The 15747-nt window shown below is 56.5% G+C and overlaps 5 protein-coding genes across 5 annotated transcripts in view; 3 read left to right on the top strand and 2 right to left on the bottom strand.

The window, feature by feature from the left end:
- The window catches only part of VDBG_00978 (oxidoreductase 2-nitropropane dioxygenase family), a gene marked incomplete at both ends in the record, with an annotated part of 1827 nt that extends 1325 nt beyond the window's left edge, over positions 1-502 (top strand). Inside the window, 2 exons of the mRNA XM_003009249.1 lie at positions 65-90; positions 394-502. Of these exons, the coding sequence (XP_003009295.1) occupies positions 65-90; positions 394-502 (135 nt within the window). The remainder of the gene's footprint in view (positions 1-64; positions 91-393) is intronic.
- Positions 503-650: 148 nt separating this feature from the next.
- VDBG_00977 (GTPase-activating protein ZNF289) lies at positions 651-2415 on the bottom strand (the record flags this gene model as incomplete). The annotated part of the gene is made up of 5 exons (XM_003009248.1): positions 651-988; positions 1078-1796; positions 1892-2075; positions 2140-2275; positions 2344-2415. 5 exons carry the CDS (start codon positions 2413-2415, stop codon positions 651-653), a joined length of 1449 nt encoding a protein of 482 aa, XP_003009294.1.
- A 429-nt stretch (positions 2416-2844) lies between these two features.
- Positions 2845-3872, top strand: VDBG_00976 (import inner membrane translocase subunit tim-21, mitochondrial; the record flags this gene model as incomplete). The annotated part of the gene is made up of 4 exons (XM_003009247.1): positions 2845-3111; positions 3200-3384; positions 3437-3491; positions 3546-3872. The coding sequence occupies 4 exons, from the start codon at positions 2845-2847 to the stop codon at positions 3735-3737; spliced, it is 699 nt and encodes a 232-aa protein (XP_003009293.1).
- A 5794-nt stretch (positions 3873-9666) lies between these two features.
- VDBG_00975 (conserved hypothetical protein) lies at positions 9667-10994 on the top strand (the record flags this gene model as incomplete). Its single annotated transcript, XM_003009246.1, has 4 exons — positions 9667-9720; positions 9798-10245; positions 10316-10501; positions 10555-10994. The coding sequence occupies 4 exons, from the start codon at positions 9667-9669 to the stop codon at positions 10992-10994; spliced, it is 1128 nt and encodes a 375-aa protein (XP_003009292.1).
- A 3521-nt stretch (positions 10995-14515) lies between these two features.
- The window catches only part of VDBG_00974 (predicted protein), a gene marked incomplete at both ends in the record, with an annotated part of 1784 nt that continues 552 nt past the window's right edge, over positions 14516-15747 (bottom strand). The window contains 2 exons of the mRNA XM_003009245.1: positions 14516-14927; positions 15432-15470. Coding sequence (XP_003009291.1) covers positions 14516-14927; positions 15432-15470 — 451 coding nt within the window. The remainder of the gene's footprint in view (positions 14928-15431; positions 15471-15747) is intronic.

Genomic DNA, 15747 nt, shown 5'->3' with positions numbered 1-15747 from the left:
CAGCTTCCCGCCAAGCTGTCGTCGACGGAGCTCGTCAACGACGGGTGTTGCGTGGATAAACAAGGGCCAGCAGATGGTCGTCGCGAAGGTGTAAGTTGCCGAGGGAGAAAGATAAAGGGCGTCGCTCGAATGAACCGCAGGAGAGCAAGAGAGAGAGAGAGAGATCTAGACGAAGCCCGTGTGGTATGATATGACCTGCATAGTAAAGACTTGTACACTCGAATGAATCACAAACAAATTATAAAAATCATCGTCATCCTCCTTTTGCTGTTCCGCTTGTCGTCTTCTCCGTGAGCGTGTGTGGAAGCGAACATTTGGCAACAGGGAACATTCTTCCCGTTTTCATGACCTGTGTTGGCCTCATTTTTGTGTTTGTGCGTCCTCTCCTCTCAGCCTTACGCACCACCATATGACCACTGCTGCCGTAGTCCGTTTCAAAAGCTTCTGCCTCTCAGCGCAGCCCGTACGCAGCCCACCAGAAAAGCCAGCCTGGGACAAGTAAACACGTCTCTCATTAAAGGAACTATGCTGTCGCGCCTCCGTCTTCACATGGCCCCCTTTTCATCTCTCCCACTCTCGTCATCCCAGCATCCGTACGTTCACCCATCTCCTCCCCCCGCTACGCACAAGACGCGCGGTGCAAACACCGCTCAGCTGCCGAGGTACGCGCGGATGGCGCCCTGCAGCCGTCCGCCGACCTCGCCGGCCATGTTGCTGAGGTTCTCGAGGTCGTCGCCGGCCGTGATGCCAAACTTGCGGACAAAGTCCTTGGCCGCCGACTCGAGGTCGCCGTACTCCTCGGCGGGCTCGTCCTCGGGGCGACCAAAGTAGGCGTTGGACGAGATGGCCGACGCGCCCTCGAAACCCTGCAGGCGCGTCTTGGCCTCGGCCTGCTGGTTCGGGTCGAAGGAGCCCTTGCCGAAGAACTCGTCCGAGGAGATGCCCTTTTGGCCGCCAAACTTGCTGCGCGCGTACGTCTCGTCTTGGTCTGGTGGGAACGGGTTAACATGCAACGAAAGACAATGGGACGGCAAGACGTGTGACGGGAACCGAGGCGCAGAGAGAACGGAGACTCACCTTCTGCAGCAGCCTTGATGGGGCCCACAGAGCCAAAGCCCGTGGCTGCCTTCTTGGCGGGCGCCGCCTTGTTGCCGCCGCCGACCTGGCCGAAGCCGAGCCTCTGCATGCCCATGCCGAGGCGCTCCGTCTCGGACTTTTGCCGGGTGTGGCTCGAGGAGCCGTAGTCGCCCTTGGGCACGGCGGGCGAGGCGAGGCTGGGCTCGGGCTTGATGACCTTGGCCTTCTCAGCCTCCTCCTCGGCCTCGGGGTCGTAGCCCAGCTTCTCGATACGCTCGGCTTCCTCCTTGGCCTTCTTCTCAGCCTCGTCAAAGTCGATGAGGTCGGCCGTCACCTTCTTAGCACCAAGCTTGGGCACCTTCTTCGCGCCGAGGACGCTTGCCTTGCGGGGGCCGCTAGTCGTCGTCGTCGTCTTGCGCAGGGCCGCCGAGGAGGTGATGCGGCTGGCGGCCGGCTTGGCGGCAGCGGCGCTGCCGTCGGGCTTGGCGAGGGGCGAGGCGGAGCGCGAAATGTCCTTGGGCGCGGAGAGCCCGCCGGCCGACAGCGGAGACGAGGTGCGGCCGATGACGGGCGGCGTGCTCGTGCGCGAGATGGGCGGCGTCGGCTTCTTGATGGCGGGCTTGTCCCAGGAGGAGAAGAAGTCGTCTTCATCGGCACCCGAGGGCGTGGCGCTGCCGTTCTCCTCGACAGCGTCGGTGATGACCACCTCGTGGGGGTATCTGGTGAAAAAAAGCACGTGTCAGCGTGACCCCCTCCCAGAAAAAAAAAAGGTGAGTATCCCTGGAGAAGAGGGATGGTTCTGGGTGTCGCGTACTCCTTAGCATCCCTTGCCGCTCGCCTCTTGAGCTCCTCTTTGTACTTGACAGCGGCGCTCGACTGGTACTTGGTCTTGGAGTCTTTGCTGTTGAGCGCTGCGGTGCCGCCGTTCTGCTGGAAGAACTTGGTCGCAGACTCGTTGCCGCCGACCTTCATCATGCGTAGCTGCTCCCATTGCCACTCTAGAGGCGCGTTAGTCTAGGTTTCTCCTCGAAGGGCGAGTGTGGTGTTGGATGCGAGACGTACGGTCGAGGTTGGTCGAGCGGACAAAGGAAATGTGCACACCGAGGTTGCGGTGATTCGAGGAGCAGTCGAGGCAGAGGTAGATGCCGAAGGGTACAGAGGTCCAGGTAGGGTGCTTGGAGCCACAGTCGAAGCAGACCTATGTGAGGAAGCGTGTCAGTCAGATTAGTACCCACGCGACAAGTAGCATGCTATGTGAGGCCTTACCTTGTTGGCCTGCTTCGTCTTCAATTTCTCGAAGATCTTCTGCGACTCCTGCTTCGAAGCCAGGGCACTCATGATGGCGGTGAGGCTTTGGCCAGTATCAGATCGAGTTTGTCGGTGGTTCGAGGACTTTCTTGGGTCGCCGACAGCCGAACTATTCTGCTGTCACTCGTGCGTCGCGGAGAGATCAAGAGATGATATCGTGATCGCGTTCGTGTCCCAAGTTCAGGAGTTGCTCCTGTCCTGACGGCAAGGGGTGGGGGGGGGCAACTGAATGTCGAGAAGTGGCATGTAGGGGCCGCACTAACCGCATGCGACACTAGCGCCTTCTGCCTCTCCACATGGCGGGTTCTGCCAAAGGCGGTCACGACCTTTCCGTTCTCTGCCCGTGGAGCTTGTCGCAGCTCGTGAATTCGACGTCCATGTAGCTTCGCACCTCGGAGCTCAAACGCCTATTCATCAGTCTCGGTGCCGTTGAACAATGGCCGCCGCCCTCTCGCCAGGATGAAGATTCCCACCAGCGCGCTCGCGACCCGCACGCCGACCACCATCAGCCACGCCCCCCAATTGCGATCATTCCTCCTCCAACGATACTATGCGACGCAGACCGGCCTCGGCACCACCCCGCAGGAACCCAAGAGGAGACGAGTGACACCCTTCAACGACGACGGACATGTGCCGTGGTCGAAGCTCTCCGCTGCCGAGAAGGCGGGCAGGGCCACGCAGCAGAGCTTCAACTTTGGCATGATCATCGCGGGTCTAGTCTTGACGGTTCGTCTTTCTGTGCCCATCGATGGCCCTGAGCCAGCTGGGCCTTCCCTCGATGCTTGGTTGGGCGCGGGAACTGACACGGCGCCAGGGTGGTGTGGGCTATGTGCTATACACCGACGTCTTTTCTCCCAACAGCAAGACAGTCTACTTTAACCTTGCGACTGACAGGATCAAGAAGGATCCGAGGTGCCTCGAGCTTCTCGGCGATGCGAAGAAAATCATGGCACACGGTGAAGAAACCATGAACAAGTGGCGGCGCTCGCGTCCTCTGGCGTACGTCAATTTGGTGCATCACTGTGGTCGACCCCCAACTGATTGTTCCCAGGTCGTCAGAGCACAAGGATGCCAAGGGCAACGATCACTTCCAGATGAAGTTCTACGTACGTTGGGTCTGTTCTCGTATAGCTTTCGAAGGTCAAACTAACAGTGTCCAGGTCGAAGGGCCCCTGAACACCGGCCATGTGCATATCCATATGATCAGGCCAGCAGGTCAGAGCTCCTATGACTACAAGTACCTCTATCTAGATGTTCGGGGGCACCAGAGAATCTACCTGGAGAATGCCGATACCGATCCCAATAACCCCAACAAGTCAAAGGTCAAGTTTTTGGGCATCAACTGGGGCTGATTGTGCGAACGAGACCTGCATCTCGAGGTATTGAAGTCGTGTGACATGGACCACGTACGTAGGATGAGGACTTATGTAGGATGAGGGTGTATCAATATCAACACGATTGAGAATCAGAGACTGGGTTGGCACAAGTGTCTTGCCGGGCTCAGGGCCCCGTTCATGACACCCACTCATTCCAGTTTCTTTTCTCCTACAGTAACACGCAAAAGGTCGCAGTTCAGAAGAGAGACACGTCTTTGGAAGCCGACTTCTTGCCTCCAAAACTTGGCTCGAGCTCTTGCGGCTGAGCATGTACAGAATGTACTAGATGACTTGAACAGGAGACGCGTTACACACCCGCAGCTACTACAGCTAAGTTTGAACAGTCGCGGGCCAAGCGCGTGAACGTGGGGACACAGCCGGCTTGCTCCCACCATGATGCGATGTCCCCATGGGTTTTAACACCAATGATAAGTTTCGCCCATCTTGATTCACGAACAGTCGCTCAACTTAACGAGAACAGTCCTCTCTGCGGTCAGATTCGTAAGCTGATACTAAACCACAGTTTGTCTCCCAACAATCAACAATTCAGCAGACCCGTTGCTGAAGTGGTCAGACACTTACTTTCGGGGTTCCCAGTGCTACTGGACGCCTTCTTTACCCTAGGTCAGTACGCATGGCATACAGCGTGCGGCCATCAAGGGTATGTTCTGCCATGTTTTTCATGGCAAAAAGTAAAAGACAATTCACATGGTCACACAGAGCAGAAGCGATTCTGGCCAGGGAAACAACCTCCAGCAATGTTTTTTTGCCGTGCTGTCCGATGATCTTCACCATCTCCTTGCTCCAACCCTTCACCTCCGGGCTAGAACTGAGCCATGCGTGTCTGGCAATGGCCATAGGCAGCAACTCTGCTTCTCTGCCGGCCTGGAAGAAGATTGAGCTTTGAGTTGATCTACGGCTTTTTCGGGTACGGAACCTGTATTGCGTTGGCCTAATACCGTGAACCTTCCTTGAAACCTGTTCCGTAATGATTTTACGTGACAAGGTTGATTTTGCAGTTGACATGCAAATTACAATCAACCCATTTCATCTCACAGCACACAAATACACATACAAGCATCGTTTGCGGTCTCCCGGCAAGCCATGATATTTTGCCTTTCAGATTACTGCCGTGATCTCTGACAAATCCCCAGGAACATCCCGCGCAACCCCTCATCTGATGTTTCTCCTGACACCCCCCTTCAAGGGCGGGTAGCGCCCGCCGCGATCCGAACCGCGTGAGGGGTTCGCAGACGTCTTGAAGAGCCCAGATTGCCAGGTGAAGCACGGTGGCTTGCCTTTGGTGGCGATGCCTGTCAAAGAGCGGGGAGCCAAGCACCGCGAACGAGCTAGACGAGGTCAATGAAGATTGGAGGCGGCCCCTGGGGGCGTGAGAGATGCCTCTTCACCCCCAACTCTTGCACGATGTATCTTGCCAGGCTGGTACATTCAATTCGAAAAGCCACACAGGGGGCTCGGTGACCAGAGGTGCAGGACCGCCGGTGAAGGAGATGGCGGCGCAGGCGCGGGATGTCGGGCTAGGAATACGTGCTTGTCGCGGGCCGATTTCCCTGCAAGATTTGCCACCGCCGGGGCGAAACCTGGGGGTGCGCAAACCGGCGGACAAGGGGCCGGGGAGGGGAGGGGGGAAGATTGCTGCTCGGCTACCTGGCGAAGGGGACTGAAAGCGAGCCAGTGGCCGAATCCTGGGGATTTTCCTCCCCCAATCCAGATGACATGGATTGCGTGACCGCCTCGGTGACGCCCCCTGGCGCTTCTCACCAACTGCCCGGCGAAGGTGTCAATCGTGCGACGTGGGGTGGCCAATAGAGGCCGCACGCCGACGCGTGGCGACGAGGGCTGGTTGATGATGGCGGTTGACCAAGATGCTGCAACATCGTGGAGTTTCCCCTGCTCTTCCCGTTCCCAGATGCGACGGTGGTATTGCGGGGAAGGCGGCCGGCTGCACAAGAGGGTGTCGAGGCGCGGGCGAGACAAGACGGGGTATGCAGCCAGATACGCCTCGTGGAGGTTTACCTTCCTGTTGTGGGGGGGGGGGGGGCACAGGCAGAGAGGATAAGGGCAGGTCTTCTGCGAGGGCCTGGCCGGCTGGGTTCAAGACGAACCTTTCGCGGCTCACATCCGTACACCGAGTTGCAGGCGCCTCGCATCGTGGGCTTCGGCGGCTTGACGGCCGGCCATTCTTTTTGTGCGGGGTGGGACAAGGGGCGCGGCCGCATCGCAGGCGGAATACCCCATGGTGATGCCCAGTTCACGGGCCCGTCAGAGCCAGGGGGCCTGCCTCAATGCAGGTCCAAGGCTTTGAGGCAAAGCCTAAGCCCGCCTTCCAGGTTCTCCCGGTGAAGGCTTTACCAACACGCCCCCCCCCTGCCATGTCCACGGCCCTCGGTGAGGTTAGTTCATAATGGAGGTGTGTGTGAGAGAGAGCATCGCGATCCGACCAGGGGTGGATTTGGGTTTTGGAGCTGCAACGAAGTGAGGTACAAGGTGCCCCAAATGCTTTGGCGTGGGGGAGGAGTTGTCTCCGAGTGCCGCCGCCTACAGGCCGCAGCGACCGAAGGATTGCGTCTTTCTCGGTGGCTTTATTCGAAGCGGAGGTCATAGGTAGACGGAATCGCCATGGCCGAAGAGGGATAAGCCTTGGCAGGGCGAAAAGTTTGCAGAAGATATGATAACGGATGGACGCACACGTCAAACGTAACCGTAACAAGTCTTGATGCTGCCATGGTTGTGTTGGAGGCCAAGCTCAGCTCTGACGTCTGATGTGCGTGAGATATGGCTTGGTACCGAACGATCACACCGGCTGTTAGGTGATATCTCTCAATTGAGACTGGCCATACTGACGCTCTTTGGGATTCTTGATGACGACTCGGAAGGACAGATTGCACAATGAGAGTGAGGTCTGCGGTGCGCCCAAAACGGACCAGTACAGTAACAGGGGTTGTAGGTCGTGAAGCGTCAGCTATTCCCACCTTGGGCAAAAGACTGACAGTTATTGTTCGCGTGCCAATACCTTTACCTAAGGTAAATAACTCCCCCGCCTACCTTCTTTTTCAAGGCGCCTTGTCTAACATACCTTACGTACTCACGTACTCAAAGAACAAAATGCGTCACATGTGTTGAACCGCGATGTCCCCATTGTGCAGCTGGGTTCATCCACCCAACTCAGCGTCGGTAATCACATGTAAGATACCAATGCTTGCGGTTGAATCTCAAGGTCAGGGATTTTTCTTTCAGGCCACAGCTGCCTCTTATGGTTCCTGTTGTATTCGACTTGCCTCGCATTCACCTAATACTCTGTACTGGATGCATTCGGTCAGTCACTTCGTGCTTGGGGCCATTACCTAGATGGACTGGGCATTCTGTTGTACGAAACTGTCAAATGTGCTCAGAGCTGGTCGGCTTCGCGTAGAATCCCAGCATTCTTCTTTCGTGTGAAAAAGACTCCAAGCCGCTTGCTTGCCACCATGACCTCGTGACTGGCGTCACCGGCTAGCGATATCGTCCAGGGTTCGAAATGAGCAGATGCCACTGCCTGATTCAATGCGCCTCAACGTTTTCCTTCGGCTGGACATTTCCCATATTCCTGACGAAATGCTGCGAGATAACGATTAGCCAGACTCGTCCGTTCGGTGTTTCCATATCCCTCCTGCTAATCGTTGATCCAACAAAGCCATCAGCAGCCCTGCCCAGGAACAGAACCGTCACCTTCCACGTCAAGCAAAAGTAAAGGCGATGCGAGCTCTTCCAGCCAGTTATTGAGTTGACCATTGAACGGAGCTGCAGCTTCGCTTCTCTTTCTCATGTCACTCTCATATCGTCGAGAGCCGCAACGGCAGCCGATGCCTTGTCTCCGTCTGTGCTGACGCCATGGCAAAAGCCGAGTGTCCGAGCAGGTGACAAGACCAAGCGCGCTGTCGCGGTCATTCAAGACCTCGACAAAGTCCTCGAACGTGGCCACACTGGTATCAGTGATGCGACCGTCGCCAGATACGACTTTTTAGTCCACGGTATTGTCGTTTGACAACCTTTGGAGCCATGTATGATAACATGTGTCGTCCGGAAAGAGCCGTCCATCGACGCCGACGCCAGCATGGCCTGAAAGACCGCTGGTGGTCTTAAATCATACTACTCAAGCTGAGCCATGACGCCGCTCTATGTGGCCATGGGCCCGTTTTGTTCTTGTGCGCGACGACCTGGTCAATCATGTCAGTGACTGTTTGCAACCTCCAGGGCGTGCCTGTACTTACCAGGCGCGACGTTTCCCAGTCACCTCAGTTGTGCAACGTCGTGGTGCGTGGCGTTGCTCGTGAAGTGCCCGTGCCCTGAGCACACTGTCTCACTCGAGTCCACAGCCCTGTGAACCTTGCTCAGCGTCGACCCTTTCGCAGCACTCGACGTCACTCCATTCAGCAAATCTGCACAATACTTTGGGTCGGAGGCGTTGGTGCCCAACCAGGTTGAGACACTTTCGGGGCATCCGGTGTCATCTGGGGGACGATCAAGATACTCTCAAGCCGTGCGCTCAGGAGAGCATTGGGACTCGAGGAATTTAAGTTGATCTAGCGTATGATGTTGCGCATAGGATCTGCAATCTTCAGACGTCGTGTTTGGATCCCACATTTGCAGCCTTGGAGCCTGGCAGAGTCGTATCCAGAGCCAGCGCATGCGCCACAAAGGCTCGATAACGCCGCCACGCGTCGTAGTAGTGCATGTGTGTGGAAATCATCTTCAAAGCCAGCACGACATTTGCCATGGAAAAGGGGCAGCCCTGGTCGTCGTTCTGGAAGGTCGACGACACAATTTTGGCCCCATTCGCTGACGGTGCATGGGTTTGCTGCGAGATGGAGTTGCCATGGGCATCGAAGTGAGTTGGCAACATCTTTCATACAAGGGAGACGGTTCAAAGAAAACCAAGGGACAACATTGCGCACCCTGCGTGACGGCGAACAAGGATGCCTGTTTGCGGGGGCGGCTTGCTATTAATGCTTGTCGATCATCATCGTAAGGGTAGATCCAGATGGGAGAGGTTCTGACAACATCGCAGACAGATAACTTGGGCGCTTGTAACATCCGAGTACTTCTACTACGCCCCAAACCCATTCAATGTCACAGACGAATCGTCAATTCAGACGACCTGCTGGCCCCAAAGCCGCACCGTTCTGCAGGGTCATGCACAGTACTCCCTCCTGCCCATACCGCCGACCTTGATCTCGATCTCGACCCCGGATTCAATTCAACTCGGACCTCGGTCGTGTCCCCATGAGACTGTACTATCGACCCTTCCGCGGTGAATAGTGTAGAGCGCGCAAATCGTCAAGAGGCTGGTCTCAGTTCCTCCCCCTGCTTGCCGTATATGCTGGACCAACCTGCCCGGCTATGGGCGCCCGATCTGATCATTTGCCTGACGCCCAGACGGGGCTGAGTGCTGTGTCGAGGCGAAATTCGTCAAGGTTGGCAGACGCGGCAGATATCCTGCGCTTCCGATTTGTTTTGCGAGTCATGGCAGTACAACCTTATGCTTGAAGATACAATCGACCCAAGCCTGGGATGCTTCAGGTTGACGAATTGAGTATCGGTCTGTCCGCCATCAGCAGCCATTTTTCGACTAGCGTGACTCGAGGCTGTCGCATCGCTCATTTGCACTGCGTTCGTCGGGTGCGTGGCAGCATGGTTCCCATGAATGTGACCACTGCGGCAGGCAATTAAGCCCTGTAGGGCCTGCAAGGGGTAAACAGGAAAGGATGCGTGAATACTTGTACGTGAGAGAGGGCACTTGTGCTGTGTCGAAGAAAACCTCCGAGTCTCGAACGTTTTTGGTCGTCGCAAGAGGGAGGAGACAGCAAATGATTCCCACATACACGACGAGCCGGGAAGTAGGACAATGGCTACGGATCCCAAAGATTTGGCAATCCTCGTAAATGCTTCGATCTGGAGTGTAGGTCACCCTTGGTTTATGACGTCCCCTTCCCGCTATCTGTAGATTGACTGGCTAACCAAAGGCGCTTTCTCCAGTTGTTCACCCTCGCAACGATCGCTCTCGCCTTGAGATTGTATAGTAGAATCCGCGTAGTCCGCTTGGGCGTTCAGCAAGATGATTGGGTCCTCATCGCCGGATGGATAGTTGTTTTGGTGGCGTCTGGGGTCATGTCGGGGCTCATGGCCATCTTCTTGCATTCAGGAAGCCTCCAGAAGATCACGCTCGCCCGCATCCACCACAACCTCCAGAGCATCGCCCTCGGACTGACCAAGACGTCGTTCGGCCTGACGCTGCTGCGACTGATGCCCGGTGGCTGGGAGGCGAAGCTGATCTACGTCGTGCTGATCACCATGAACTTTCAGTTCGCGGTGCACATCATTGCGGTCTGGCAGATGATATGCGGTGCGCCGGATGAAGGGCACATTGGAGGAGACAAATGCTGGACCTTGACGCAATCGGTTACTTTTGCAGTCTTCAGTGCTGGTTTGTCTACCCGTTCCCCGCCCTGGACGATGCGATCTGTTTTGGCGAATCTGACATAGCCCTGTCGCAGTGTATTCGGCATTGTGCGACTTTATACTGGCCCTGTTGCCCTGGCGGATGATATTCAACCTGCAGATGAAGCGATCCGAAAGACTAGGTATTGCGTTGGCGCTGAGCATGGGCGTCATCGCAGGCATCACTGGTGTGATGAAGGCGTACTACGGCTCCAAATTGCTTCAAGTGAGGCATCCCGACTGTACGTGGCCTCTTCCTTGACACTCCAACTTGCCCGCTAACATCGACTACCAGATGCCTACAACCAGGCCGTCTACTGGATCTGGTCAATGGCCGAGCCCAACGTCACGATCATTTCTGCCTCGATACCGGTTCTCCGTGGATTCGTCCGCAGCGCCCGTGTCCGAACCGAGTCGAACAACAACGGTGGTGGCTATGTCAAGACGGGAGACAGCAGTAACAAGTTTTACAACTCGGTCACGGTCACGGCAGGCCGCGCCGAGGCCAAGGGTGACGACGGCGACAGCGATCGGAGCATTCTGGGGCATGGACCCCAGGGTAGGGACATCAATGGGATCGCCTGGACGACAACGGTCAGCGTTGAGTATGAGGACCAGTCGCGCGACGATGATGTCAAGGGCATCGCCATTTCGAAGGATACAGCAACAGAAGAAGGAATCGAAATGGAAGCAGTGACACCACGCCCAGGCCCGACGGATGACCCAAGAAGATAGTTTCTCAGCAATACAATAGATCAGTTCCGGGGGCTGAATGATGACCCAGATGCGTCCGTGGCCACGTTCGTTTTGCTCCGAGTCACTCTGTACAAGAAGGTACAGGATGGATGACGATCGGCCTCGTTATAATAAGAGCTCTGGGGGCTGCATGCCGCGGCTTTAGGCAAGGGTCAAACGACGAGGAGATGCTGTTGGTGGGGAAATCATGGCTAGAGATCCCGCCTAAATAAGAACAAGTCGGTCGTCTTGCCTGTCCTGTCCACTCCATCAGGCAAAGCTCTTGAACGTGTGGCTTGCAACTGAGCCTCTATCCAGACATGGTCTGAATTACCATTTCAATTTCGAACAAGCAAGTGGGATATCAGCCGAGAAACCTGTGCAGTGGCTTGCAGCCGGGGCAAGTCGACCTGCCTCCCCACCGTTGCATCGATCGTGATTTTCTGATCCCAATGTGGCACCATCTCGTCTGATGATTGAGCCGGCAAGATAGAACCCGGACGTCTTGGTCCACGCAACCGAGCAAGCCACCTCCAAACGGCACAGCATGAGAGTGCTGCTCAGTCCAGGAACGACACGAGGCCTGCCCCCCCCCCCCCACTCCTTGCCATTCTTCCGGCTCAGGACCCGGAAACGCGTTTGGAGGCGTCCCGGATTTCCGTTCTTTTCAACTTTACCCGCACCTCCGCGGCACTGATCATGTCAGGGGTGGTCCAGTCCCTAGCCAGAGAGATATCATGTGCCAAGAACACCTCAAGCGAGAGAGCAGGGCAGCAAGCCATAGGCAGAAACCTGTACCCCTATACGCCTCGTCTCTCTCGCTTCTGCGGTGATGCAAGCCTCAGCGCACCCCAATGCCAATGCACAGCTCAGCTGGCAACGGCAAATCACACGTGGGCTGTCGGGCGTTTCGTCAATGCTGGAGCCTTTCCCCCGTCTCGGCCAGTTTGTTGCAATCGCGTCATGGGTGTCAACGTTGCCATCATTTCTGACTGCGCGCAAAAGAATCTGAGTGTGGACACCTACATGTTCCTGGCCAAGATGACGAGATCCCCAACGAGAGACAAAAGCCCTAACTGAACTCTCTCTCTCTCTTTCAAAACCATACCGAGCTGATGTCAGCTGCAGAATGATACCCACCCAGAAGACACCCCGGAGAAAGACTACCCGCGCAACGAGCCAGGGTGATCATCGTACTGTAGATGCTAGAGCTGGGAGACGCTAATCAGGGCGAAAGCACGCCTTCAGTCCAGCTCTCTGGTACCGACGCGCCATTTCAATCTTTCCCTTGCAGGTCTCGGTCTTGGCCAGTCCGCAGCTTTTGAGTTTTTGCCCAAAATGAGTGGGGAGGGGATGCCCTGAAGGAGCCAAGCGTCATCTGTCACTCTTTGACGCCTGGGAAGCACATTCTTTGGGCTAGTCTGGGAGTTTTTCGCTACAATCAACATCAAACGGCAGCCGGTTCTTCTGGCATCACGCCAAGGTAATCCGCGCTTCTCTTACGGGGAGGATTCATCATGGGGTACGCCAGCAATAGCTCGTGATAGTACCCTCACTATCGAACGGCCATTGTAGCACCGCGATCATCGGGAGGATGCGACACCTATCCACTAGGGCAAGAACGCAAGCACATAGGCAGGCTGGCGTATAGGCATGCTTCGTGTGACTCGTCGGGCCCGAAAGGATGCGTATGGGAAGAAGGGAGGGACTCATCGATCGACAGCTGGCTTATCCAGCGCTGCCAGCGCATTGAAGGGACGACGCTGGCCGCTTTCAGCCCAATGAGTGGTGGACCTGCCCCCTTGCGATGACTTCATCCTGTCCTGCGACTCGGGCCGGGCTGAGTGAGGCACGATAATACGTGTCGTGCGACGAAGCGCACGCGCCATTGTGGGAATGCTGTTCTTCCTGACCTCTCGGCCGGTCGAAAGATCTACCTCCGAGCTTATTGGAAACAACAGGCAAGTCCCGAACAGCGCGTGTCCCGTCAGCAAGGCACATCCGAGCTTGGCGATAATAAAATGCTTAGCAGCATGAATCGCCAGAAGGCCGCCCCCCGCTTCCCACAGGACCTTGCTTGATTGCCAGCTCGAAGGGTCCATTCACTTCCCCCTTTGGACCGGGCACTCGACTTGGCACGAGAACTGGCCTGCGACCGGGATCCAGGTTGTGGGCGCAATCCCAGAATTGGCCGGCGGGTGGGCGTGAACCGTCCTCTTGCCAGGTCGGGGGTTTCCGAACAAGGAAGAATGAAGGTTAGATGAAATCATGGCCTCTCCACAAACCCGTAATTCAATCCATGTTCGGGAGGCAGATCTTGGGGTCGACTGAGTCCTGCGGGGCGACGACGTGGGGGGGGAGAGAGCTGATCCTCTAGTGCTGTTTATTTCAGTGGTTGTCGCCCGTAGTCAAACACCCCCCCAGGGGCAGACACTTGACCTGCAGGACGGACGAGTTGACGATATTGAAGGATGTCTCGTGAGGCGCCTCAACCCCTCCACCCCGCGCGCACCAGTGGCTGGGCTCGTGGTCATTTGAGTGAATGACTAGGTGGATGGACAAATGCCCCTTGCGTCTCGCTTCCGTGAGCGTGGCCCTGCGTGGGGAGGGGGCGTGGGTGGTGAGATCGTGACTTTTTGACTGATCTGGAGTTTGCTCGATGCCCGGGACGGCTCGTGATGATATTGCCCTGTGATGAGCGAGGTGTAAGTCTAGCCGTGGCGTGCTGCGGCGCGCTCCTTTCCTTTCCTCCCCAAATCCACCATGGCGTAACATGTACTGTCTCTGGGGTGTGTTCATGGGATCGACTCACATGATATTGCGACTTAATTTGGCCCGATGTACCTCTCTCGACCGGTACATGGGAGATGGGGAGATGGATGGGGGTAGCAATAGGTGTGGCAGCCACCCCCACACATATCGCACTTGATAAAAAAAGCGGAAGGATTTCAGGTAAAAACACCAATGAAGCAAGCCAGACACGGAGTTTTGACTCGAGGTTCGACTCATCATATACCTTGACGTTCCCACCCAGTCGGCCAGTGACAGTGACGGGGTGGACAGTATGACGTTTCCTACGAGCCCGCTAAAAATGTGCATGGCATGCCCTGGCCCAACTGATCTGCTGGCCTTCTGGGGGAGGGAGGCCCCTAGATTCCTATTCCGTGGAGGTCGGAGAGGCATACTTCTTTCTTATCTGGGGCAAGGTCTAAATGTCCACGATCCAGACGCAGATAGGCAGTGTGCCATTCCAAGTAGACACAATGCCGGAAGACGGGCCAAAGGCCGCTGTCACTGCTCAAGCCCGTTTTTGTCTCAGGCAGCCCGCCCCCTCCATGCCCCCCAGAGACGATGTTTCAAGGAGCACATTCTGGGGTGGGGGGGGGCCAAGTGAGAGAAAGGGAGGCCGTGGCCCCAAGTCCAAGTCGTCACCAGCTCAGAGGTCCAGCCTGAACGAGGGCTATCGGCGATATCACACATAGATGAAGAAAACCGGACATAGTTCAAGGCGATCAACTCTTTCAAGTCATCTCTACTCTTTCTTCCTCTCTCGGGGCACGCCCCCCCCCTTCCTCGGCGCTTCGCACGGCATGGACCTCAACATGCTTGGGCTTCTGGGACAGGGCCATGATCCAGGAGTGCGCGCTCCGCGAAACATTGGCGTCACGGCGCACAGCTGAGGCGGGCCCCAGGCCAGCCGGGCCACGGCGCGGCTGGCTCGGGTCAAAGCCGGGTTCTGGTCTTGGGGGGATGACCATTGGAGAAGACAAGATAGCGAGAGACAGACAGGGACTCAAAGAGGGAGACCAAGCAAAAAAAAAAATGACAGGACTAGTAGAAGAAAAGGAAGCTGGTTGATCGACCTGCACAATTTCGGCAGAGCGGTTGCACACGCGATCCAGCCGCGGCGCCAGCCCACGGGGAATCGGGAGACTGGGGTTTGGCAAAAGGGCATGCATGGGTCTGGATAACGGGGGGAGAGGCGAGGAGGAGGGTATGGGAAATGCACCCAAGTCTGGGCTCAGACACTGGAGTTCGAGCTTCCCCAGCCCGGATCCCCGCGCGAGACAGAGAGAGGGGGAGGATGGCCTCAAGAGAAGAAAAAGAAAAGAAACGATGGACAAGGCTTGGAGAGCGCAGATCCGTGGTGTGGACAGTGTCTGCGTCGTGGGGTTCTCTTTTTTTTTTTTTTTTTTTTCCTTTCCATCTCCTTGGCGAAGGTGAGAGGCACTTCCTCAAACTGACACGCGATGGGCAGAAGTTATCACGACGACACGACACCCTCTCATCTGCAGCGGCGAGGTACTGTCGTGTACGCCACCTGCACTCGGCTGTCTTGACGAAGATGCCTATTTGCTGCGCCGGTCTGGCGGTGAGTGAGGGAGTGTGTGATGCCCTCCCACACGCACACAAACACGGACACACACATACACACACCTCGACGCAATGGCGAAATCTCGCGCCTCCACGTAACGCCTGCCACAAACCTGACAGTGGGGAGAGCGATACACGTTGGGGGCCAAACGCCGAGTAAGGGGTTAGCAGGCGAGGGATGGACAAGTAAGTATGGGTGGGTGTGAGCGCGCGCGCGCAAGAGGGCATGCCAGTCAGACGTCAGCCAGACCGACAAACGGGCTGGGCTGAAGCGGTGGGTAGCATGGCATGGGATCGCCTCACTTGCCGCCGTTGCCCTGTCCCATTCTCACGACCCAGGTGAAAGGGTCATGACGAAGCAGCAGCGGCGGCGGCGGGT

Source organism: Verticillium alfalfae, genomic scaffold (genome assembly GCF_000150825.1).
Source record: "Verticillium alfalfae VaMs.102 supercont1.1 genomic scaffold, whole genome shotgun sequence".
NCBI lineage: Eukaryota > Fungi > Ascomycota > Sordariomycetes > Glomerellales > Plectosphaerellaceae > Verticillium > Verticillium alfalfae.
This window is presented reverse-complemented; position numbering and strand designations above follow the sequence as displayed.